This window comes from Lynx canadensis, chromosome E1, assembly GCF_007474595.2.
Source record: "Lynx canadensis isolate LIC74 chromosome E1, mLynCan4.pri.v2, whole genome shotgun sequence".
Taxonomy (NCBI): domain Eukaryota; kingdom Metazoa; phylum Chordata; class Mammalia; order Carnivora; family Felidae; genus Lynx; species Lynx canadensis.
In genome coordinates, this window is record NC_044316.2 from 48,923,785 (window position 1) to 48,947,779 (window position 23,995).

Below are 23,995 nucleotides of genomic sequence, written 5' to 3' on the forward strand. Positions count from 1 at the left end.
TGAGGTCTCCAAAATATTACCCATGTTCACCTGGAATCAATATAAAAATTCTTAATGAGATATTTCTCTCTATTTTCTTTGTGTTAAATCCACGTATGCGTTTGGCACCCACAGCCCTAGGGCTATATATACCGTGTGATTACAACACGTATCAGACCCAAGGATACGTGTCCTCCAAAGGCCTTCTTTATTCATGTAGCGACTTGAGATGTCTAAAACTGTCTCCCGCTCCCCCTTTCTTCCTTCTACCGACAGACGCTCTGATGGGGGAAAAAAAAATGGCCGAAGCAGTAAAGGAGCCGCCTTGTCTCCCCCTCGAATCCGAATCATCCTTGATGGGTGGTTTTGCAGGCAGTTGAGATTTCTCGTGTGGTCACAGAGGGTTTGCGCCTATCTGCACCCTTTGTAACTTCTCCCCATGCCGGGTCAGGCGTCATGATGGAGGGGAGGGGGTGTGCGTTTCAGGTTCTAGATGCACCCTGACAAGTCCTTTTCAGTGTCTCGGGCCCACAGACCGGCTTGGCCTCCACTGACGACAGCACCCCCGGAGGGGAGAGCGGCCCGATCAGCCAAGCGGACGCTCGGCAGGGCTCGGATTTCCTGGACCGGATGGCGGGCCCGTGCCCGGAGGCCCGCGCGGTGCAGGCCAGGCACAGGATGCGCGGTCGGGCGTGCTCATCCTGGGCATCCGCCGCTGCCGCGGATCCGCCGCGGCCGCCGCCTCCTCCGGGGCCTGGAAACGGCAGGAATCTCCCCACCCCGGCCCCGCGTCCTCCCCCAGCAAGGGGCTGCGGGGCGGAGTCGCCCACCTGTCATCCGAGACGCCCCACGTGGGTCCGCCCGGGTTGGGGGTGGGGGCTGGAGGGAGGGAGAAAAGGCAGAGGCGGCGAGGGAGGCGGGAGTGAGAGTGGGGCGGAGTGAGGAGTGGAGGCGAGGGGCCGAGCAGAGAGGGGAGCTCCCCCAAGCCGCGCCATCGACGAGCGGAGAGCAGAAGGAAGAATAAAGGGGACCTGTGGTATCCAGACAGGAACAGGTAAGGGGGGCAGGTGAACGGAAGGAGGGGAGCGTCGGGCTGGAGAGAGTGGGGAAAGGATAAGAGGCGGGTGGGAGAAAAGGGCTGCGAGTGGGGGACGAGGTTAGATTAGAAAGGAGAGCGGAAGAGCGATTCTAGGGCGTGGAGGGGCCAGGGTCCTTCTAAGAGGGGCTAAAGAGGAACCCGGGCCGCTGCGCCTTTAAGGTTGCCAAGGCGACGGCTCTGGCCAGAGCGAGGCGCATTGACGTCAGCAGTCGGGCGCTGATTGGTTGCAGCCGGGTCGTTTCCGGTGGAGCCGCCGCGGAGCCGCTACCGCAGAGTAGAGCGGGGCTGGGAGGGAAGCGCCCGGACAGCTCAGCCAGCCGCAGCCTCGCACCCGCTGTCCCGCGTCCGCCGCCGCCCGTGCCCAGGTGAGTGGGGTCGACCAGGGGTCCCCGACGCGCCGAGCTTCGCGGCCCCGCCGCCCGTTTGGGGGCGCTGGACCGATCCAAGATGGCGTCACGGGGAGCGACCTGCAGGGGGATGGCCGCACCCCCTGCCCCTCCCCGGCCCCAGCGGGCGCCTCCCCGTAGGCCTCACGCCCCGGGCCGCGCCCCCGGCCCCGAGTCTGCGGCTCCGAGGCCCCCGGGTCGCCGGGACTGCTCCGGTGCGGGGCTCACCGGCCGCCCCGCCCGCGCGCGTTCCCCGCGCTCGGCGGCGCTGGGGCCCCCGGCCCTCCGCGGCCATCGCGCCCCTGCCGCCTCCGCACCCGCGCGCCGCGGCCTCCTCGCTCGCCCTCCCCCATTTCCTGAAGGACATCAGTTCGATTTTACTGGAATCCGCCATCGTTCCCCCTAGCATTGTTGGCTGATCTTGAGACTCGGCCGTTCTCGTTTTTCTTTCTAGGGCCTCCTTGTCCTCCTCCCCAGCAGTGGCTTTCTTTCCCCGGGAAAGCCTTCCGGGTGCTCCCCTCCTCCCCCCTGCTCCGTGATTTTAGCTTGGCTCCTGAATTTCATTTTGTCCCCTTTCACCTCCCTTTTTCTGATCTTCGTCCCCGTCCTTCCTCCGTCTTTTCGCCACCGTCGTGGCCTTCCGACTAGAGTAGGATGAAGGAAGGATAGGCCTCCCTTCTTCATTCTGTGGCCATGATTGTGGCATGAGTGAAGTGAAGGGCACTCTCCTGTCCTTCCTCTCGAAAATAAGTACATGGTCCCTATTAACCCCTGCAGCGCAGTGCAGGTGTAATGCCAAACAGCTACTTTGAGAGATTGTCAAGCGACTGGCCTTTCTAGCAGAGGAAAGAAAGAACGCTTTCTCAAGATGACCCAAAGGAAGTGTTTCTGGCTGGTCTGAGGGTCTGCGGTCTGAATCAGCAAGTTTCCCAAAAGTGTGTTAAATATGCCCTCTCATGTAATCCTTTTGAAACTGAATTTTGTCACAATTGAACTGACAAAAGAAAACGGAGTTTTCTTATGAGCAGGTACAATGCAGTGAAAGTTTAAAAGGAGTTAAATAATTTTGCGGGGGGAGGGGAGAAGCTAAATTGTTGGGCTCTTAGTTTTAAGAAGGAATACAGAGTATATCCGATTAAAAATACTAAGACAGTCAAGTTTGGATTAAGGGGTTCACATGGTGACCGCATTAATCTTGGGGCATTTTTGTTAATTTGCTCCCTCAGGAAGACCAGCCAGTGTGTTCTTTTTAAGACTTTGTTTCAAACAAAAGGTCAGTTTCACTTGTTAGACCCAGTTCTCTCATTTCTACCAGCCAGAGTCGTGATCTTTGAATGATTTCTCTGATCAGTTGAATACATGGATTGATATTCCTGAAACATGTCGGAATATTTTGGAGCATAAAAGATCTGATTTATCATTGTTCTTGGTGGCCTTTGGCATTATTTGAAATGTAGAAAATTCACTGAAGTGGATTATCAGTTCGTATGACAGTCTGACCTGGAAAAGTGGCTGGTATAAATCCAAAATTAAAGAACCTTTTTTTTTTTTTATTGTGTATTTCTGAAGTAGTGTGGTTCTTTTTCTGTGGCTTTTAATTTATGTGCTTGTCAGGGAGCTACAGACTTTCTCATGGTCTGTTAACTAGTCTGCTTGTGGGGCGCCTGTGTGGCTCAGTCCATTGAGCGGTTGAGAGTCCGACTTCGGCTCAGGTCAGGATCTCACAGTCTGGGTTCGAGCCCCGCATCGGGCTCTGTGTTGACAGCTCAGAGCCTGGAGCCTGTTTCAGATTCTGTGTCTCCCTCTCTCTCTGCCCCTCCCCTGCTCATGCTCTGTCTCTCTCTGTCTCTCAAAAATGAATAAACGTTAAAAAAAAATTAGTCTGCTTGTTATTGACCTTTATTTGTCAAAACAAAATGAATAACAGTGTAGCACTTTGGCTCGTAATCTGGTGTTTCTTTTTTTCTTTTAAATTTAGAGTTTCCTCTCTGGTTTCATGTGCATTATATTTGGAAAAGACTGATGTGTATTGAATTCATCTGGGAGGGGGAGAGGACCTCAATTTTATTTTCTAATCTTAATGGCTTAATAATTAGGAGTTGGAAGGAAAATAACTTATGACTGTGTTGTTAAACTGGTAAGCTTTAAATTCCGGGGTAAAGTTAGCTGCTGTTATATTTCTACTTACTTTACATCCAGGTAGTTTGAATCCTCTAAAATTCATTAAATGCAGTTTATCTATTGATATCTTCATGTACACTTTTTAAAATGTTTTTATTTATTTTTGAGACAGAGAGAGAGCATGAGCAGGGGAGGGGCAGAGAGAGAGGGAGACACAGAATCTGAAGCAGGCTCCAGGCTCTGAGCTGTCAGCACAGAGCCCGATGCGGCGCTTGAACTCACGGACTGTGAGATCATGACCTGAGCTGAAGTCAGACGCTCAACCGACTGAGCCACCCAGGCGCCCCTTTCATGTAATTTAAAATTTAACCTGTTTTAGCATTTTTCTGCCCAGTCAAAGAAAATGTTTTGACATTTACCTGCCCAAATCTTATATGATTTATTTGGGAAGTTTCTTTGGTTTGTTTTTGCTTTTGTTTTTTTCTGTTAAGGCTATTTTCTTTTACCAGTGTGTTTGTTATCACTTAGGGCTGGGATTTTATAAAAGAATCTGGAATAAAAGGTTGCTTTTAAAATTCGTCTGGAGATCATTTTGTGTTTTTAGAAATTTTGATTATGCTAGTGGTTGGCTAATCAGATCCTTTGCTCCAGGGGTTTGTTGAGTGACATTAGGACACTCGCCCAGGATAGGAGTTAGGTACAGGGAATGTCGGAAGTTCTTCATTGTGCTTCCTTGCTTTCACTTAGAGCGGACTTGTGTGCACTTGTAATTTTCTGTCCTGTTTGCCATTTACACACTTCCCACGTCATCGTGATTTCTTTGCAGGGGGAGAACTGAATGAAATTCCCTTAGGGTCCTGACTCCTCAGTGGCCCTCCTCCGCGGGGGATAGTGGCTGATCCTTCCTCCCAGGAGCGCGGGTTCTTGCCTCTTACTGTTGCTGCCTGCAGAACCCAGATCCCGCGCCAGGAACTAAATGAAACACTTCTTTGGAAGAATGCTATTTATTTCTTTACATATTTTCTTCGCGAACCCCCACCTCCCTGTTCAAAAAAAGAAAATCTCCGGAAAAAAAAAGCCCTTGTGATTCAGTTGCCTGATGAATTTCAGTCAAAGGCCAGCTCGTCATGTGCTCTTCAGCAGTCGTTTGCCCAAGCCTGTGTGTGTGTTTTCGCCCGCAGACAGCCATGGCCTCCGGCAGCACCGCCAGTGATGAGGAGCGCAGCCTCCGCGAGTGCGAGCTCTACGTCCAGAAGCACAACATCCAGGCGCTGCTCAAGGATTCCATCGTGCAGTTGTGCACTGCCCGGCCCGAGCGACCCATGGCATTCCTCAGGGAATACTTCGAGAGGCTGGAGAAGGTAAAAATACACGCGGGAGACCCGACGACCCCGGCGACTGTTACACGTAACGCCGTCGAATGTCCCCAATTTGTACCACTTGGAAGAAAAGGCATTTGGACCAAACGAGAAATCTAAACTAGAGTTTCACAAAAAGAAGTGCAGTTAAGGCATTTCTAGTAATTTTTAACTTCGTGATTGGTAGAATGCCTCAAAACAAACCTGCATGGCGAGTTTAGCTGGGTAACGGAGGGCTTCTAAACAGTAGTCCCTTGTAACCGTTTTAATTGACCCATAAACCTGATTAAAATAACTAGATACGGTTGATCAGAGGTAGCGGTTGTAGGATACGAGAAGTTCTACAGTGCTTGAAAGCAGCTAATGCTTTCGTTTCCTTCCACAAAACGAGTGAGCTTCATAGACCTTCTTTCACCTTTTAAAACTAATGTAATGAAGCATTTGAGTCTAGCTTCTGATAAAGCGAGGGATCTGAAGTACAGGCGTCCGTTTCACTGTGGAGTGTATCTCAGATGAGTCGGACTGTAGAGCAGAGACGCGAAGGGTGACGTGACCGGTGTTGGAATTTTCCTTTACTTACGGTTTTGGTCAGGACTTGTTTCCTCTTGAAAAAGAGCAATTCAGTTTTTTTTCTTTATCGTTCATCCTCATTGCGTGTGTCACTGTGACCTAAGGATATGCTAAGTGCTTTTCTAAGCCGAATGGTAATCAAGGACGATGCTTCAGTTCACTTCCCTCAAGAAATGATGAATGAGAAAGTCTGGAACGTTAAATGCTTTCAGTAGTTTGATTTGTTTCTGTAAATTGAGATAAGTTTACAGGTTTTTTTTATACATACTGAAGCTTTGATGTGGTTTGAAATGATTATGAACCACTTGGGAGGCATTTCTTAGGTATGTGGTGATTAATTATTTAATTGTATAATAGAAATATTTGTAATAGATCCCATTTGTTTGGAAAATCTTTTAAGTGGCATACCATATTAGTGAAGAATCTGTGTATACTAAGATTTTAAAAGTGTTTGGGTAGCTCGGTGATCAGACATTTTCTACTACTGTTTTGTTGAAAAGGTGTTTGCTAAAATTGGTGTTTAGTACCATGATTAAGATAATTAACAACAAAAGAACAACTAACCGGTTCCCAGGAACGTGGCCTCGCTGTTTTAGAATTGTATTAGAAAGTCTCGTTTGCTCCGTTGTAAGCAATTTCCAAATGGTTCCTGAAATACTGTGGAGCCAGGCTGCCGTGGGCGTTCCCTGTTTTGAAATAAAGTGCGTTCCTGGAGATCTGATTCTGAAATGGGTCACTGTAAGGTGATCCCTCTTCGCTTCAGACATCAATAGAAACCAGCGGATGAGGGAATGAAGTGGGTGGGACATTAAGGGTGTGTCTTTTTATAGGGAACATGGAGTGTGTGGTCACTGCGGCGCCTGGGCTCACCCTCGCGCTGCGGAAGCCTCCCTGACAGGGAGGCAAGAAAGCGTCCTTAACGGAGTGTTCTGCAGATGGGATTTTTAGATTTAATGTGTATTAGCCTCTTTACCTCTTAACAAAAGTCCTGGCTGACACACTCCTTCCTGTAACTCAAGGGTCTTTATTTCACACGCGCACATTCCTTTAGCCAGGGTCCAGTGTGGATATCTGGGCTTTTAAGGAACTAGATTTTCAACTTTTCCACAGGTCGTTGTTCTGTACGTTAGGTGTTGGGTTTAGTATGTCTGGAAATACACAGTCACGTTCTTGTCACCTCCTTTCCTGTGTTAACCAGGGGTCGTGTTTCTGGTACCTTGAGCTACTCAACGAGAAGTGTGCCCCAGACTCACAATTGGTCCATTGGAAAGCTTCTGCGTTTTACTTCAGACTGTCATCTGAAATTGAAGTCCGCACTTGTGCATGTATTTGTTAGAACCTTGCCTGTCTGATAGGTCAGAGGAATTTTAATTGCCGTGACCACTGAGTGTCTCCACTGAGTGCCAGGTTCTGTGTGAAGCACTTTGCACACATACATACTCCTCATTTCAGATGTGAGAGGTAGGTGACTATCACCATGTTAAGAGGTAGTGGGTAAAACTCAGAAGCGGAGTGACGTGGCTTGTACACGTGGTGTGGCAGTTAACTTGTACTGGGGCGGCATACGACCCCCTCCTCCCCCACCCCGATCCCAGTGGCTTACTCTACGTAAAGCCCCCGATTGCAGTGGCTGACTACAGAAGACCTTATTTCACGGTCCTGGGCAGCTCTTCTGGGCTCAGCCCCTCCTGTCTTCCTGACTCCACACGTTTCTTGTTCTGGAGCTGAGTGCAAGGAGCAGCCACGGTACAGAGCTTGCTGTTGCTCAAGGCGAGAACCACCAGAAGCCCAAGCAGGGCAAGCCATCAAAGTGGGCGCAGTATGGTGCGTCCACTTACATTCCAAGGCCACGCCCCACGTCCATTTGCTTGGAAGTTTGTCTCCCCTGTGGGGAAGAGTGGAACGGCGAGGGGGGAGAGAGAACGAGTAATTGTTGGAAGCCTGTTAAGTAAGTGGTGGGGACACTGTGAACTTAAACTCGAGGACGAATGCCGGCAGCCATGAAGTAGATTAGGAGGGTTTTTTGGTGTGTTTTTGGCTCCTTTTGGCTTTTGTTTTAATAAGTGGGAAAACCGAAGAGGGGAGAGGCTGGCAGCAGAATGACGACAGCAAGGAAAAGGATATAAAAACGTATCCTAATATGTACTAGGATTCGATCTCAGTAATGGCTGTGAGTCACCAAGATGAGGTTATATCTGATTGCTGTTTAAAGAGGATCCACGAAACAATGTTAAAAATCAAAATGCTTTGGTCCTTAAAAATTATCTTAAAAATTCATTTAGATGTCGTTCTAAATGAGATGCCGTTTGTGTCATTTTTCGTGAAATTTTTGTGAAATGCCAATGACAGATTTTTGGAGGTAGAATTTGTGTTTTAATTTATGGCCTTCAGCTAAATTTGAGGAGACACGAGTTTTATAGTTCTTTGTTAGTATGAGGTGGGAAAACTTACTGGTTATTGGAATTACCAGAAGGAAAATGAAGTGGGTTTTCTGAAAAATGTGTTTAAAAAAATTTTTTTTTTTTTTTCAACGTTTATTTATTTTTGGGACAGAGAGAGACAGAGCATGAACGGGGGAGGGGCAGAGAGAGAGGGAGACACAGAATCGGAAACAGGCTCCAGGCTCTGAGCCATCAGCCCAGAGCCCGACGCGGGGCTCGAACTCACGGACCGCGAGATCGTGACCTGGCTGAAGTCGGACGCTTAACCGACTGCGCCACCCAGGCGCCCCAAAAAAATTTTTTTTTTAAAACATTTATTTAGTTTTAGAGAGAGAGCGCAAGCAGGGGAGAAGCAGAAAGAGAGGGAGACACAGAATCCAAAGCAGGCTCCAGGCCCTGGGCTGTCATCACAGAGCCCTTCTCCGGGCTTGAACTCACAGACCGTGAGATCGTGACCCGAGCTGAAGTCAGCTGCTCAACCGACTGACTGCCCAGGCGCCCCTCTGAAAAATGTAGTTTTAAAGAAAATGGTTACATGTTTGCACATGGTTCAAAATTTTGCAAGTACAAAAGGGTGTGACATAATAAAATATAATGAAATGTATGACATCTGTTTGCTATATAAATACATAATCTAACATAGTATGTAAGATATTTTATCTGAGTAAAATTGTACGTTGTTCTATAATACTATATAAATATGTAGTAAAAAGTCCCATTCCATTGTCTTCTTGAGTGCAGCCAGTTTTGTATAGATAATATATGGGCATTTACGTACAAATTCATATATAAAAAAGCTTCCTGTTTTCCAGCAGGTGCATGGCATTCCATTGTATGGAAAAACTGTAATTTATTTAATCATTGAGGACCATTTTGGTTTCCACTGTTAGGCTATTACAGACTATTACAAATGATACAATGAGCAACTTAGTATATACGTTTTATCACATATATGTATATGTTGGAATAAATTCTTAGAAGTAGAATTTCTGGATTAGTTGGTCAAGAAGTAAATGCATTTGTAATTTAGTATAAAGCATAGTAAGACTGTTTTCATTGTATGTTTTTCTTACTGTGTTTTCTTCTAAGTTTGAAAATTAGAAAATCCAGAGAAATGAGAAAAATAAAGCCAAACCTTCTCTCCAGAAAAGAATAAAAATCAGGCATGATTTTCCTAATAGAAATTAACATTGTTAATACCTTGATGGTTATCACCCTAGGCTTTGTTGTGGCATATATAAGCTCTTTTATTTGTAGAAGCAGGGCTAAATACCATGTCAGAGAAAAAGTAGGCATCTCATTAATTTCTTTTATCAAAAATCTTTTTGAAATTATCAGTAAATGCGAATAAGTTCATTTAGAATTTGAAAAATGGTTTAGAAAAATAATGGAGAATGCATGAGTCAAGTGAATGAGAGCATAGTAGAGAATACGTTCTTGAGTTTTTTTGTTTTTTTTTTTTCATTTTTATTTTATATCAAGTATAATAACTTTCTTTACTGCACAGTTAAGAGGCATTTCTTTTTAAGGCCCTGGATCTGAAAAGTAAGAATATTAAAGAGTTTATCTCAGTTTTTATATGAATTGATGTAATGAGATTTTAAAAACAAGTGAACTTTTGGTTTTAATTTCGGTGTAATGAATAATAAATAATAAAGGTATTAAAGAATATAAATAATAGAGATAATGAAGAATGCTTATAGCTCCTTTGGGAGAAATATTATTAGATCTGATCTTACTTAAATTCTTGGTTACCATCACATCATTTCATAGTTTGTTTATATCTGAGACTCCAGCCAGAATATGAATTCCATAGGCTTAGGACCCTTTCCTGTTGGTTTTGGCATTGTCTTTTCCTAGCATCGACTTGACATGGCAGATCCAGAGAATACTTAAGTGAATTAAGGAAATAACCCAGTAACCTAGACATTGTTGCATCACTTTGCTGTGCCTGAGTGGTTATTTCTAGGTAACAGTTCTTTTGGGGTCTGTGTGTGGTGGGGAATCTTCATGCTATCTGTAGCAGCATACGGAAACCTAATTCCCCAGCATTTTGTTTCGCAGTTTATTGCTGTTGTGTGCCTGATTATAAGGCATTGTTGCCAATGTGTTACCATAACCAGTATCTAATTTTTTATTTGCATGTTATGTGTCCTTGTACTAATGGCTTTTGTTTATTATTAAATATGGTGTCTATTATCACCTGAGGAAACAGTATAGCCCTTTCAGAGTATTTCTTTTCAAACTCGACTCCATTTTTTTTGCATTTGGAATGGCCTTTTCCCCCTTCACTTTCACATTGGTAATAGAGGACGAGATCTGCAGTGATTGAGATTGGGTCACACTAGGGAGGATACGAGAAGACCAAATTGACATGCTGAAGGATCTCATTTTATAAACGTGTAATTTTTTTCAGGAGGAGGCAAAACAGATTCAGAATCTGCAGAAGGCGAGCGCCCGTGCAGATTCGAGGGAGGATGAGATCTCTCCTCCCCCACCCAACCCAGTGGTTAAGGGCCGGAGGCGACGAGGTGCCATCAGTGCTGAAGTCTACACGGAGGAAGATGCTGCGTCGTACGTTAGAAAGGTAGTTCTGCTGTCCCCACGATGGGGCAATGTTTTCGGGACCCACGTGGTCGTCCGCTAGCCGCCTGTGGTGATGCCTGCACCATTTTGAGTAGTAAAACACAGGATGGGTTGTACTTCGTCCTGTATGGTTCTTGGGTCCCGGGGAACAAGTTACTGTACTAACATGCTATTAGAGGAAATAACTAATAATGATTGTAAAACAGCGAATGGTTGTATTTGGGGGGTTTTCTTTTCCGGTTGCTTTGCAGTAGAAGAAGCGGGCAGTGTTTTTTCTCTTGAATCATGGTTTCTTTTTGACATCCCGTAACTCATGTTGCGACTTTGAACCTTTTATCCTGGAAGCTTCCTTCCTCCTTTTGGCTCTTCCTTGGAGCCAGCCTGCCATTTTGAGTTCTGCTATTGGCCTGAAGGGGAAGAGAGTTGTCCTGACGAGAGGCTTGTGAAGCTCATAGTACGTGGTCACAGTTTAAAAAATGACTAATTGTCATAAACTGCTTAGTTTTGCCTCAGAATAATGACCTTGCAAGGTGTTACGGTTTGTGACTTTAGTCGTTGACTGGAAACCAAGCATGAGCCTTCAATATAGGCTTGGTTGTAGGAAAGGGGATTAGTCAGTCAATATTTATTGAGTACTTTGTAGATCACAGATAGTACAAGTGTGTTGTGTTAAATAGTTAACTCAAAGCAGTCTTGTTTAAATACCATAGCGTATCTTGACGTTTAATTGAAATGCACGTTCAGACATGATCTGGTTTTGGTTTATGGAATTGTCATTGGATCTTCTGTTCTTTTCCAGGTTATACCAAAAGATTATAAGACAATGGCTGCTTTAGCCAAAGCCATTGAAAAGAATGTGCTCTTTTCACATCTTGATGACAATGAGAGAAGGTAGGTTCGGGTTCTTGGTTATACTGTTTTTTCAGAACACCCGTGGTCCCAAACTAGTCTGCTCACTGTGGCAAGTTTTGATAATCTTTCACCCGATGACGGTCCAGGCTGAAGATCTGGGAGCTTTAAGTCAAAGGGTGGTGTTTGAAATCCATAGAAGATGCACATGAGATGTGACTTGAGGCCTTGTGTGTTTTGCAGTGATATTTTCGATGCCATGTTTCCGGTTTCCTTTATTGCCGGAGAGACCGTGATTCAGCAAGGTAAGGGCTGCCGCTTCCGCGGCCTGTAGTGCTGTGGGCCTGCAGGATTTTGTTAATTGGAGTTCGTTTTCTTCTTTTCGGCCTGCCATTTTCCTTCTGTCCTACTGCTGGATTTTCCGATTTTCTTTCTCTTTTTTTTTTGAGTATCGTTGACACACAATGTTATATTGTTTTCAGGTGTACCATTTACTGATTTGACAAGTTTGTACATTAAGCTGTGTTCACCACGGCTGTAGTACCACCGGTCCCTTTATAGGACTATGACGGTGTCACTGACTGAATCCCCTAGGCTGTGCCTTTCTTCTCCGTGACTCACTCATTCTGTGACCGGAAGCCTGTCCCACTTCCCTTGCCCATTTTGCCCTTCCCCCCACCCCCTGGCAGCCTTCGGTTTGTTCTCTGTATTTATAGGTCTGATTCTGCTTTTCAGGTGTCTGTTCATTTGTGTGTGCGTGTACTTTTTCTTTAAGATTCTACTTATGAGTGGAGTCATAGCATATTTGTCTTTCTCAATCTGACTTATTTTACTTAGAATAATGCACTCTATGTCCATCCATGTTGTTGCAAATGGCACGGTCTTCTGATTTTTTTTTTATGGCTGTATAATGTTCCATTATTTTCCTTATTCATTCACCTGTGGATGGACACTTAGGGTACTTCTATATCTTGGCTATTGTAAACAGTGCTGCGGTAAACATAGGGCTGCATAGATCTTTTCAAATTCGTGTGTTCATTTTTTTTGGGTAAATACCCAGTAGTGGAATTATTGGATCACTGGTATTTCTGTTTTTCATTTTTTAAAATGGTTTAACGTATTCTAATAGCAGACTTAACGTGGACAGCACAGAAGATCAACAACGTTAAAAACATGTACTTGCGTGTAGGACAACTCAGTTAGAAAAGCATAGTGAATGGATCACATCTGCTGTCTGATAAGAATGCTGCAAACACTATTTAGTTGTCATCAATATACTTGTTTTAAGAAAATCCAAAGGTTGGCATTGTCCAGAAAAACGTAACAGGTTTATTTATTATCGTTATATAAAGTTAAACTGCTGAAACGTGTTCACTGAGACATTTTGACTTGCATTAATGCTTTATGTCCCCGCATTTATATTAAAAATTCACACACGGGTGCCTGGGTGGCTCAGTCAGTTAGGCGTCCGACTTTGGCTCAGGTCATGATCTGGCGGGTCATGAGTTCAAGCCCCGCGTTGGGCTTTGTGCTGACAGCTCAGAGCCTGGAGCCTGCAGCCTGCTTTGGATTCTCTGTCTCCTTCTCTCTACCCCTCCCCCACTTGTACTCTCTGTCTCTGTCTCTCAAAAATAAATACTAAAAAAAGTTTTCTGTGCAAAATATTAATATGTTATTATATATTATATAAATTATAATATTAAATAATACTAATAAATACACATTTTAAAAGTTTTGCTGTGCAAAAACTTTTTTTTGTTTTTTAAGTAAATTTATTTATTTTGAGAGAGAGAAAAGCCCAAGCAGGGTCTGCGCTAATAGCACAGAGCCTGATGGGGAGCTCAATGTCAGGACCCTGGGATCATGACCTGAGCCAAGATCGAGAGAGTCAGATGCCAAACCGACTGAGTCACCCAGGGGCCCCTGCGAAAGCTTTTGATTTTGATGTAGTCCCTTGCCTATGGAGACGTATCTAGAAAAATGTTGCTGTGGCTGACGGGAGAGAAATACTGTTTTCTCTTACAGGATTTTTATGGTTTCAGGTCTCATATTTAGATCCTTAATCCATTTTGAGTTTATTTTTGTGTATTATGTTAGAAAGTGGCCCAGTTTCATTCTTTTGCACGTAGTGTCCAGTTTCCCCAGCACCATTTGTTGAAGAAATTGTCTTTTCGCCATTGTGTATTCTTGCTTCCTTTGTCGTAGATTAAGTGAGCATATACTTGTGTGTTTATTTCTAGGCTCTGTTCTGTTTCCTTGATCTGTGTGTCTCGTTTTGTGTTAGTACCATACTGTTTTGTTTACTGAACTTTGTAGTATATCTTGAAGTCTATCTGGTATTGTGATACCTCCAGCTTTGTTTTTCTTGGGATTGCTTTGGTTATTTGGGGTCTTCTGTGCTGCCATACAAATTTTTAGTATTATTCTAGTTTTGTGAAAAATGCTGTTGGTATTTTGATAGGGGTCATACTGAGTCTGTAGATTGCTTTAGGTAATATGAACATTTTAACAACATTAACTCTTTTAGTCCTATGACCATGGAATAGCTTTCTGTTTGTCTTTGTCATCTTTCATTTCTGTCATTTGTGATTTACGGTTTTTAGAGTACAGATCTTTTACCTCTTTGGTTTATTCCTCGGTAGTTTATTCCTTTTTGGTGCACTTGTAAATGGTGTTACTTTTTAAATTTCTCTTCCTGCTCCTTTGTTCTAGTGTATAAAAATGCGGTTGATTTCTGACTATTAATTTTGTATCCTGCCACTTGACTGAATTCATGAATTGCTTCTCGTAGTTTTTGGTTGGAGTCTTTAGGATTTTCTATGTATAGTGTTGTTTGTGTTGTTTGCAGATAGTGACAGTTGAAACTTCTTGCCAATATGGATGCCTCATTTCTTTTTTGTGCTGATTGCCGTGGCTAGGACTTCAGTTCTGTGTTAAATAAAAGTGGTGAGAGTGGACATCCTTGTCTTGTTCCTGAACAGAGAGGGGAAAGCTCTCAGTTTTTCACCTTTGATTCTGATGTTAGCTGTTTGTTTTTTGCATACGGCCTTTTGTTGTGTTGAAGTGTGTTCCTTGTAAAGTTAATACCTATTTTCCTCTAACCATTCGAAAAAATAGAGGAGGAAAGCAAGCTTCCAGATATATGCTCCAAGGCCAGCATTACCCTGATGCCAAAACCAGACAGATACCACAGGAAAAGAAAACTATAGGCCAATATCACTGAGAACACAGATGCAAAAATCCTCAACAAAATATTCACATTCAGCAAGACATTGAAAGGATCGTTCGTCACAGTCAGGCAGGCTTTATTCTGGGGATGCAAGAATGGTTCGATATTTGTAAATCAATCAGTGTCCTACACCACCACATCAACAAGACAGATGCTAAAAATCACATGATCCGCTCAACTGATCCTTTTTTTTTTTTTAAGTTAAAATCCTTTGAAGTTTGGGGCGCCTGGGTGACTCAGTCGGGGCGCCTGGGTGGCTCAGTCGGTTAAGCGTCCGACTTCAGCTCAGGTCATGATCTCGGGGTCCGTGAGTTCAAGCCCCGCGTCGGGCTCTGTGCTGACAGCTCAGAGCCTGGAGCCTGTTTCGGATTCTGTGTCTCCCTCTCTCTCTCTGACCCTCCCCCGTTCATGCTCTGTCTCTCTCTGTCTCAAAAATAAATAAACGTTAAAAAAAAAAAAAAAAATCCTTTGAACTAAAAGGCACACTTTCCCTAAAGGACTACTGTTTTCTCTAGTATCTGATACAGTTTTGTTTATAGTAACTTTTGGAGGATATTGCATTTTAATTTTGAATGTTGTGTGAGATTTTAGAGCCATATATATTTCGTACATCCTTTATATTATTAACCACTTACAGAGTAAAATAAAGTAGGAAGCGGCAAAGCAGTTGCATTCTGAATCACATAGCACATCTGTTTGTAAGGTTCTCAGGCTTCTGATTCTTAGCTTTTTTGCCTTGTGTATTAACATGGATCTAACCTTATGGGTATCCCCCTCCCCTGTTTTCTTTTATTTACTCTTGATATTTTCGTGGGTCTTCATAATCCGTGAGTTTTCCAGTGTAGTGATAGTCTGATATTTTGTTACTTACTCTGTTTGTTTTGTTGTCATGATCATGTAACGGGTACTGTCTTTGTACACATACAGCTTTTTTTTCTTTTTAAGTTATTTTTCAGAGCTGTTCTTTACCATGAGATGACTAAAAAATTGATCAATTTTATGGCTTTAAAAATATATCGTTGGACTTTTCTTCCTGAAAGGTTGTGTTAATTTATGACACGCTTTCTTTGACGGCACCTCTGTAAAATAAATTTATTTTTACATTAATTTGATAGTTCTGATGTATGTTTCCTCAGTTTGCATTATACACCTAACTTTTTGTACTCTGTTTTAGGTGATGAAGGGGATAACTTCTATGTGATTGATCAAGGAGAGATGGATGTAAGATTTAATAATAGAAATATGTTGATAGTCGTAAAGGTGAATGTGTCGATACTGATTACTTGTAAGAGTTTCTGAAGGGCTGTTAAAAGCCTCGTGTGTCAAATTCCAGCAACATCTTTTGCCAGGTATTTTAAATGACACAGAGAAACTTTTTAACCTATCGAAAGGCAATTTCGTTCGTTAGACATTCAGTTTAAATCTCTTGCTGGAGTCCCCGGTTAAGGCGCGTGTGCCTACTGTGTGGTAAGGTAGATGTGAGGGAGACTGTCCATCAGACCTGGGAGTTGGCGCTGAGACTTGGTACAGCTCTCTTGATCCTGTGAACCTTGTTTACAAGGGAAATGGGCATAATAACAGCACTGCTGTCGCAGGATCATTAGTTCAGTGCCGTCTGCAGGAGGCACGGCACTCTCGAAATGTACACGCGGTTAGCGCTTCGTTTACCTCTGCCCTGATCCTCCCCGTGGGGAACGTTCTCATGTCGGGTAATTAAGCCCGTGAATCACAGACACTCGGGTTTGCGCTGCTGTGTACTACAAACATCATGTATTCCGGTTTAGAAACCAAGTTCAGTATTCTGGCTCCTTGGAAGGTGTTTCATCCCAGTGTGTTTGTGTGTGTAGGAAACAACCGGTCCTTTGTCATTTGCCTTTTAGGTGTATGTCAACAACGAATGGGCAACCAGCGTTGGGGAAGGAGGCAGCTTTGGGGAACTCGCTTTGATCTATGGAACGCCTAGAGCCGCCACTGTCAAAGCAAAGACGAATGTGAAACTGTGGGGTATCGACCGGGACAGCTACAGAAGAATCCTCATGGTGAGCCGGCACGCCTCTTGGAGTGCGACGTAGAATTCAGTCTGTGTCACGGGCGTTTGAGTCGTATCGCCCGGTCTTTTAGAACAAATGTCTGACTGCAAATAACACGGGAGACAAATGTGGTGCGTCTGTAGTGGTCAGCCCACGTTTGGGAACGTCCCCATTTGCACGTCAGGTAGCTTGCTAGGTACTGCTTCTGAGAGCACGAAGTGCCTTACGGCTGTTCGCAAGTAACCCTCTTCCCTAAACGGCAGGGGGGTTGTCGGTAGTGCAGACGTCCCCTCGGAAGACTGGAGGAAGGAACAAAATGATAAAACCATTGGAACGTTCTGCTCATGTAGAACCTTGTGACAGGTGTATAGAGTAGTTTCAGATGTTAAGTGCCAGCTGCTGGCATTCGTCCTCTTGAATGGTTTCCTTAAATTTGTGCCGTGCCTATCTGGCTATTTGACAGTCTGCAGTTGGACGTACTTCGAACATTTGCTGTATTTGGGGGATGTGTATGTGTAGGTAGACGTATATGCGCCTGTAAGGACGTTCCAGAGGACTGTGCTCCCCCGTCTCCTTCCTCCAGATACTTGGCGTTTACCAAACCCCACAGATAAGACAGCTTGGTTAAGTCGGGGGCTAGGGGACTGTTTTCTGTAGAAGGTCTACAAGTGGTAGCCGTTTTCTTTCCTTAGTTCTGTGGAAGATTGGGGTCGTGGGGAAGAACCCTGGGCTGGAGATACGTTCAGCTCTAGTCACTCATGTAACTTGGTAGCTCTTTTGGAGAATTGATGGTGCGTTTGGCATTTCATTAATTGGTTGTCCTAGGCACCTTCTTTGGCCATATGCCGGGTCTGACTCTTAAGAGCGAGTTACTCAGCTGTTTATTAAGCTGAACCAGTGGCTTTGCCGTCTTCAACACGAAGCATCAAGAAGCATCAGCAAGCTTTGACTTTTTTCTTTTTTAATGTTTACTTAACATTTAATATTTATTCCACAGCATTATGTGATAATTACACATTTTTAAGATCACTTTTTTTTTTCCGTTTATAGGGAAGCACGCTGAGAAAGCGGAAGATGTATGAGGAGTTTCTTAGTAAAGTATCTATTTTAGGTGAGTTTTGGAAGATTGCACGGAGAATTGTTAAATTAAGTGTTAGTGATACATGCTTATGTCATAAAAACTGCCCTGGTTATCAACTCACTTTTTTTTTTTTTTTTTTTTTTGCTAACAGTAATGAAAAACACAAAGTTGAAGTTTGACCAAGTTAGAAGTAATTTTACAGTGTATTTAATCTACTAGTCTATGACACACCTCTTTACTAGTGGTGGACGTGGGAAAAACTTCCTGGAATTATGTGCTACTCATTCCTCTGGGAGAGACAGAAAGGCTAAAAGTGTCCTCCTTTGCTGATGGACATTGGCAGTCATTCCCCCTCTGATTTCTGTCTCTGTTGCTCCGTCGGTGAGTTGACTGGTTCAGGAGAGTCGAGCGTTTCCACGAATGCCTTTTCTCTGTAGAAAAATTAGGTGTCATTTTCTGATTTTCTCTGAAGAAGTGCTGGAAGTTTCTTGAAATTGAGTAAAGCAGGTTAACTGGACACAGTTGTATTTTGTTTCACGGCCTCACAGATGTTACAACCTGCTCTGGGAGGGGTGGTGGTGGTGATTCTTAGGGAATAGTCTTCTGCCATTTTGTTAGAGCGAGTTGACTTCTCCCCCCTCGTTTGTCCTTTCTCTGAGAGGGTTACGTTTACTTAATGACTTGGGTTTCCGTTTGGCTTTGGGGAACTGTTGTCCGGTTCTCCTCGTGGGTTTCATAAATTCAACTTCGGGTTTAAATAGGTAAGTTATTTCTGTGAACCTCTGGGATAGTACGGATGGCGACACTCTCTATGACTTTTGGGTCTTGATTTGCATTGATGGTGTTCTTTAGGAAGACTTAATGATTACATTTTTTACTCCTTTACCATTGGGTGCAGTTGATAAGTTAACCTGGCCACTGGACCACTGAAGTAAGGATCTAAGAGTTATCTGTAAGTAGTAGGAGGATCTTGGTGAGACTTGAGGTGATTGAAGAGAGGTGCCATGTTGAACCTGCAACACTACTAGAATATTAAATGGGCGTGGCTACGTGACTCATCGTTTTGATAGTTTTGACATTTTTAGCAGTGACAACTAGCGTCGAGAAATTCTTTTGATTCTCGCCTTTCAGAATCTCTGGACAAGTGGGAACGTCTCACAGTCGCTGATGCGTTGGAACCTGTTCAGTTTGAGGATGGGCAGAAGATTGTGGTGCAGGGTGAACCAGGGGACGAGTTCTTCATTATTTTAGAGGTAACGGAGCCTGTGTTTGATATTGGGGGGAAAAAGCAGTACACCATAAGAGAGAAAAAGAAAAGGGGCTCATTCTGATTTCCAGCTTCACTTTTTAGTAATACCTGATAGATTTTATTTAAAAATTATCTTTCACTTAGAAATGGTGTTGTGCCAGGCCACCATATTTTAAATGAGTTGGAGTCCGTTCTGGAAGGGCTGTTCAGGAAGTAATGGCCAGATTCTGAGCTCCTCGATCTTTTATCACGCAAGCCAAGTGAAACTTCCCCATTTAGCATAACAAACTATTACGGGTCTGTACCGTCCTTGTTAAAATCGTATGTCTGGACCATTTGGCAAATAAGGGTTAAAGGCAAGCGTGTAAAGGCTGAAAGCTACTATGTTTTCTGTCTTCACAATTCATGGAAATGCATAGCAGATACTCCTGCCCGCCAACCAGAGCCTAAAGAGCAGATTTTGTAGGAATGTGGCTCAGTAGATGCTAATTGCTAAAAGCCAGGAGTCGAGCGACTGTTTCTTTGGAAGGCCAGTTGGTAAGTGACTGAGACTTTGTGAGACGTGGGGTTTCTGTCGCAAAGACTCAGCGCTCGCACTTCGACTCTTAGCGCAAGAGTGCAGCGCAGAAGCGGCCAGAGACGGCGTGTAAATGCGTTGGTGTGTTCCTGTAACGTTTCGTTTATAAAAACAGGCGGTGAGTTCGGGTTGGGCCCCCCCGGCTGCGGTTTGCCAACCCGAGTCTCAGCCCTTTGGCTCCTGGGTGTGAGAAGGGGCTCCGGCAGGGCCGTGGGGCAGAAGGGGACTGGAGCTCACGTCGTGACTCTCTTGAGTCGTCTTCTACGCGAACGGGAGGATTTGAAATCGCCGCCGCATCTTTTTTTTTATTTTTCTAGGACAAAGTAGCCCCACTTGCATCTGCAGAGGGCCACCCTGGATTTGAAAGTATCTGTTTTGCCATTTGGTGGTTTTATTACAGGGCTCAGCTGCTGTGCTACAACGTCGGTCAGAAAACGAAGAGTTTGTCGAAGTGGGAAGATTGGGGCCTTCTGACTATTTCGGTACGTGGCTGTCCTTCAAGTACGTAGTTCGAGTCCCCTCTCAGGGAGATAACGCTGAGCGGTCTCTCTTCGTTCTGTCTTTCTCCCGAATTTTACTTTTTCACTGTAGTCTTTTTGGCTCTCCGAGAGAGGGAGATTGTGACCTTTGCCCATCAGTAGTCCGGTCGCCGACGGTCTCCTGTCGGTCGTGTTTAAGTGCGGATGTCGTGGGGCCCGTGCTGGGCTTGAAGAGCAGTAGACGCGGCCTCCCCGTGTCTTGGAAGCGCCCCCGCGGGGGTGCTCCCGGGACGTCCGCCTCCCCTGACCCGTGTCCCCCCTTCGCAGGTGAGATCGCGCTCCTGATGAACCGTCCTCGCGCTGCCACGGTGGTCGCTCGCGGCCCTTTGAAGTGCGTGAAGCTGGACCGACCCAGATTTGAGCGCGTCCTCGGCCCGTGCTCAGATATCCTCAAGCGAAACATCCAGCAGTACAACAGTTTTGTGTCGCTGTCTGTCTGAGACCCGCCTCCCGTGCCTCCCTGTCGTCCTGTCCCTGGTCCGTGCCTCCCTCGCGCAGACGGCTTTCCCCCCTCCTGGCAGCACGGCGGCTTCTCGTCTGTTTGTATTCAAAGTCGCTTCTATCGCACCGTTTTTCATGTGGAGCGTTGACCGGATGCCCCGACGCAGTTAAATAAACAGAGTTCTGTGGAGACTCCGCCGTTAACTGCTTTTCTCTCTGTGCAGTGGTAGTTGCTCAGCCCGGGCGGGGCGCCCCCTGCGCCGCTGGCCGCGTAGGGCAGGGGGGTGACAGCGCGAGGGGCTTCTGTCGCTCAGTGACACAACTTTCCGGTTACCGTAGGCATATCTTAGACTGTACTCATGTGCTGTACTGCTTTATAGAATTAATGATTTCTCATTAAGCTCTGAGGATTAGGAAAAACAGACCTAGAAAAATCCTAGTGTAGTAGAAAGACATCTGCCTGTACTTAAACTAGCTTAAGGGTGGGAAAACGCCCATTTTTGCTAAGGATCGGATGGACGTGATCTGTTGAGTTCTTTCTTTTTTTTTTCTTTTCATCAGAATTTTTGTCAAGCCCCTTCTCCTGGTCTTGTGTCCTGTTGTTAGTGTTTCCCAGTTCTGCCGTGTGTAGATGTGGCTACCTCTGCCTGCCTTTTGAGTTTGAAACCAGATCTAGGCTGCAAACACTGAGTTACGGATTAACTACGTCTGCCTCAGCTCAAAAATTCTGATTAGACCCGTATTTACCCAGCTAGTGCCAAATGCTGATCACCAGATGCCGAGTCGGGAATAAGGATTTGAGGCCTACGCTCTTGGTCGTTAACTTAGAGCTCTTGGCTAAATGTACGTGGTTCAGTTGACTCCGGGATTCCCTCCTGTGTTCATTAAACACCGACTGCAGGAGACTGGGTTTGCTGGGAATAGAACACACGGGACGAATGTCCTAGCAGAAAAATGGAGGTGGTGTTGGTAAAGGGAGAGGTGCCAGGGGCACAGGGTTCAGTGCTGGGGTCTCTGTGCCGCTAAATTCCCTGGGGCGGGAGATTTGGGAAGAGTGTTCTACACGGGCTGGGGGGGTGAGGCGTGTCTCTGTTCTTCCAGGTTGAGAAGTTCCGCTTTTCCATTTAGCATTTCTTTCCCTGGCAAACGTTCTTGATGTTTTACAGCAAACTTGTGTTTCGAGTCTTCACCGTATTTCAGTCTTTTCCAGCCTCGACATCCTTCTCTGTTCCATTATTCCATGTGCACCAGTGATAACCCAGTGGTTTATTTTTATTTTTGTTATTTTTTTTTTTAAACAAAATTTCACAGTTCTGTCATGTTAGGCACTTTTGTTTTCATTGTGATTTATATATAACGTACGGTTACATTGGGGAGTGACTGCAAGCGTTTTTCCATCTGTGGGCAATTGGCTGTGATTATCAGTCCCCTTCCAGCCCTTTCCCGGGGAATTTAAATTGGTCATGGCAGGTTTGGTTCATAGATTTGAACGGTTTTCAGGTTGTTAACGAAGTTTGGAGGATACATCTGGGAAAGCGGTTTTATTTACATTTTAGTGTGATGGCCACCACATTACAAATTTTTGTATTTTTCAAAATTACACTAAATGAAGGTTTTCTGATCTGTACTTTGTGTTTAGCTATCTTTTCTATTTAAAAATGAAAAATAAAAGTTCTGTTCTTATTAGCTTAAAGCTTGATTTAATCTTTGTTTAAATGCCAAAACTGTACTTAACTGAATTATTTAGAATGCCGTAAGTTTGCACAGTTTCATATATGTATATAATCATGTTCACGTGTATTTAGATACATATAATGCCTTCTAAATGAGTTTTGCTCTTAAATCATTTGGCTTGCTGTTTACTCCCTTTTGTAGTTTTTAATCTAAGGAACTTTAAGTCTAAACTGAAAAGTTATCACATTTAAAGCTTTCTCTTTGTGCAATCTTTGAGTATATGTGAGAAACCACAACTGGCATAATTTGTCTTAGTTGATATTCAGGGCTTTAGAAGTCATTGTTTCCGGGCGTGGTTAAGTGAATTTAAGAGATTTATTGCTCTAGAAAGTACAGATGGCCAAAGGACCATTTTGTATTGTTTCCTGGTTTACTAGTCTGGTTATACTGTGTGTGCTGATATACTCTATTCTTTTTGTTATAGATTGTCTTAACGGTAGGTCAAGTAATAAAAAAAAATGAAATAATTTACATTCTTAAATGAATCGGTTTTTATTCCCCTTTTCCTTTCCTTGTCTTCTTCCCTCTCTCCCCCAGAAACTTTGAAATCTGGTGGGCAAGAATGAAAATCAAGTGAATTATGGGATTAGTGTTTTGAAGGGATTATGTTTGTTTTCAACGTTTTCCAATTCAGTTTGTTAAAGAATGAGTCCGAAATCCTTACTCGAAGCATAATTGAGTTGTTAGCCGACCTGTTCACTGAGTAATAGAAGGAAAAGGTTAACTCAAAAGCCGAAAGATTTCCTTTTTATTTGAGACAAGAGTGGTTCTCTGCCCTTGGAACTTTCCCAGAGCTCACGGGAATCGTCATTTCTGTATCAGCATACTCTGTGGCTTAAATTCAATACATGCATTGGGCTATTTAGGTATGCTTCTATATATTTTGCATTCATGGAGTCTTAATTCTGCTACTCCTCAGGTTTCTGAGACGATTCAGTTGTACTCATTAGTTTATTGGTATTAATGTCTTCACATCCAGTGAAGATGTGTCATATTCCCGAACATTCTTTGATTTGTGCCGCTTTGTAACATGCACACTTTGTCCTGATTTAGTAGCTCCTTCCCTCAGCCCCCTGGAGGCGGAGCATGTAGAGTCACCACAGAAAATAACTGAAGAGAACTTCCTTGGATTGACTGCGTTGATTCTGTTCTCATTCTCCTAGAACACTGGCTCGTGTGGAATTGTTTTTTGTCTTTTGCTGACTTAGATGCTGACATTTTAGAATTGGAGGAGCATGATGATCATTTTCTTTAAAGAATTTTTTTAAATGTTTATTTGTTTTTGAGATGGAGACAGAGTGTGAGTGGGGGAGGGGCAGAGAGAGAGGGAGACACAGAATCTGAAACAGACTCCAGGCTCTGAGCTGTCAGCACAGAGCCTGATGTGGGGCTCGAACCCACGAACCGTGAGATCATGACCTGAGCCGAAGTCGGACGCTCAACTGACTGAGCCACCCAGGCTTCCCCAGATGATCATTTTCTTAATCCTGCTTTATCGCTGGTCATGGATTAATAACGGAATCCTTTCTTGTATTTTTGTTAGGCCCCGGCACTGTGTTTCTAGACGGCTAAAACAGCACCGAAATGCAAAGGCCACATTGCCATTTAATGCTCCCCCTAAAGTGAGCTATCCTAACCACTACCAGTAAAAAGGGAAAATCTTAAACCTCTCCCTTCTTACCCTGTGGAACTTTCACATAGAGATCGGTATTGTTGTGTACGTTTA

At 44.2% G+C, this 23,995-nt stretch overlaps 1 protein-coding gene across 2 annotated transcripts; it reads left to right on the plus strand.

Annotated features, from left to right (window-relative positions):
• The first annotated feature begins 908 nt into the window (after window positions 1-908).
• PRKAR1A (protein kinase cAMP-dependent type I regulatory subunit alpha) lies at window positions 909-22,740 on the plus strand. Of its 2 annotated transcripts, none has more exons than XM_030295129.2 (11): window positions 909-1,033; window positions 4,767-4,946; window positions 10,371-10,541; window positions 11,340-11,431; window positions 11,633-11,694; window positions 15,793-15,839; window positions 16,499-16,657; window positions 17,699-17,759; window positions 18,861-18,982; window positions 19,956-20,037; window positions 20,362-22,740. In XM_030295129.2, the coding sequence occupies exons 2-11, from the start codon at window positions 4,773-4,775 to the stop codon at window positions 20,532-20,534; spliced, it is 1,143 nt and encodes a 380-aa protein (XP_030150989.1). In that variant the 5' UTR covers window positions 909-1,033; window positions 4,767-4,772; the 3' UTR covers window positions 20,535-22,740. The 2 variants fall into 2 exon arrangements, with proteins under 2 accessions (XP_030150989.1, XP_030150987.1); XM_030295127.1 differs by lacking the exon at window positions 909-1,033 and adding an exon at window positions 1,259-1,443.
• The last annotated feature ends 1,255 nt before the right edge of the window (window positions 22,741-23,995 follow it).

Excerpts from the sequence above, each read along its gene's own strand:
- PRKAR1A (XM_030295129.2), top strand. The coding sequence starts at position 4,773 with ATGGCCTCCGGCAGCACCGCCAGTGATGAGGAGCGCAGCCTCCGCGAG. Across the intron at positions 10,542-11,339 it reads CTGCGTCGTACGTTAGAAAG|GTTATACCAAAAGATTATAA; the intron begins GTAGTTCTGCTG and ends GTTCTTTTCCAG. Across the intron at positions 11,432-11,632 it reads CTTGATGACAATGAGAGAAG|TGATATTTTCGATGCCATGT; the intron begins GTAGGTTCGGGT and ends TGTGTTTTGCAG.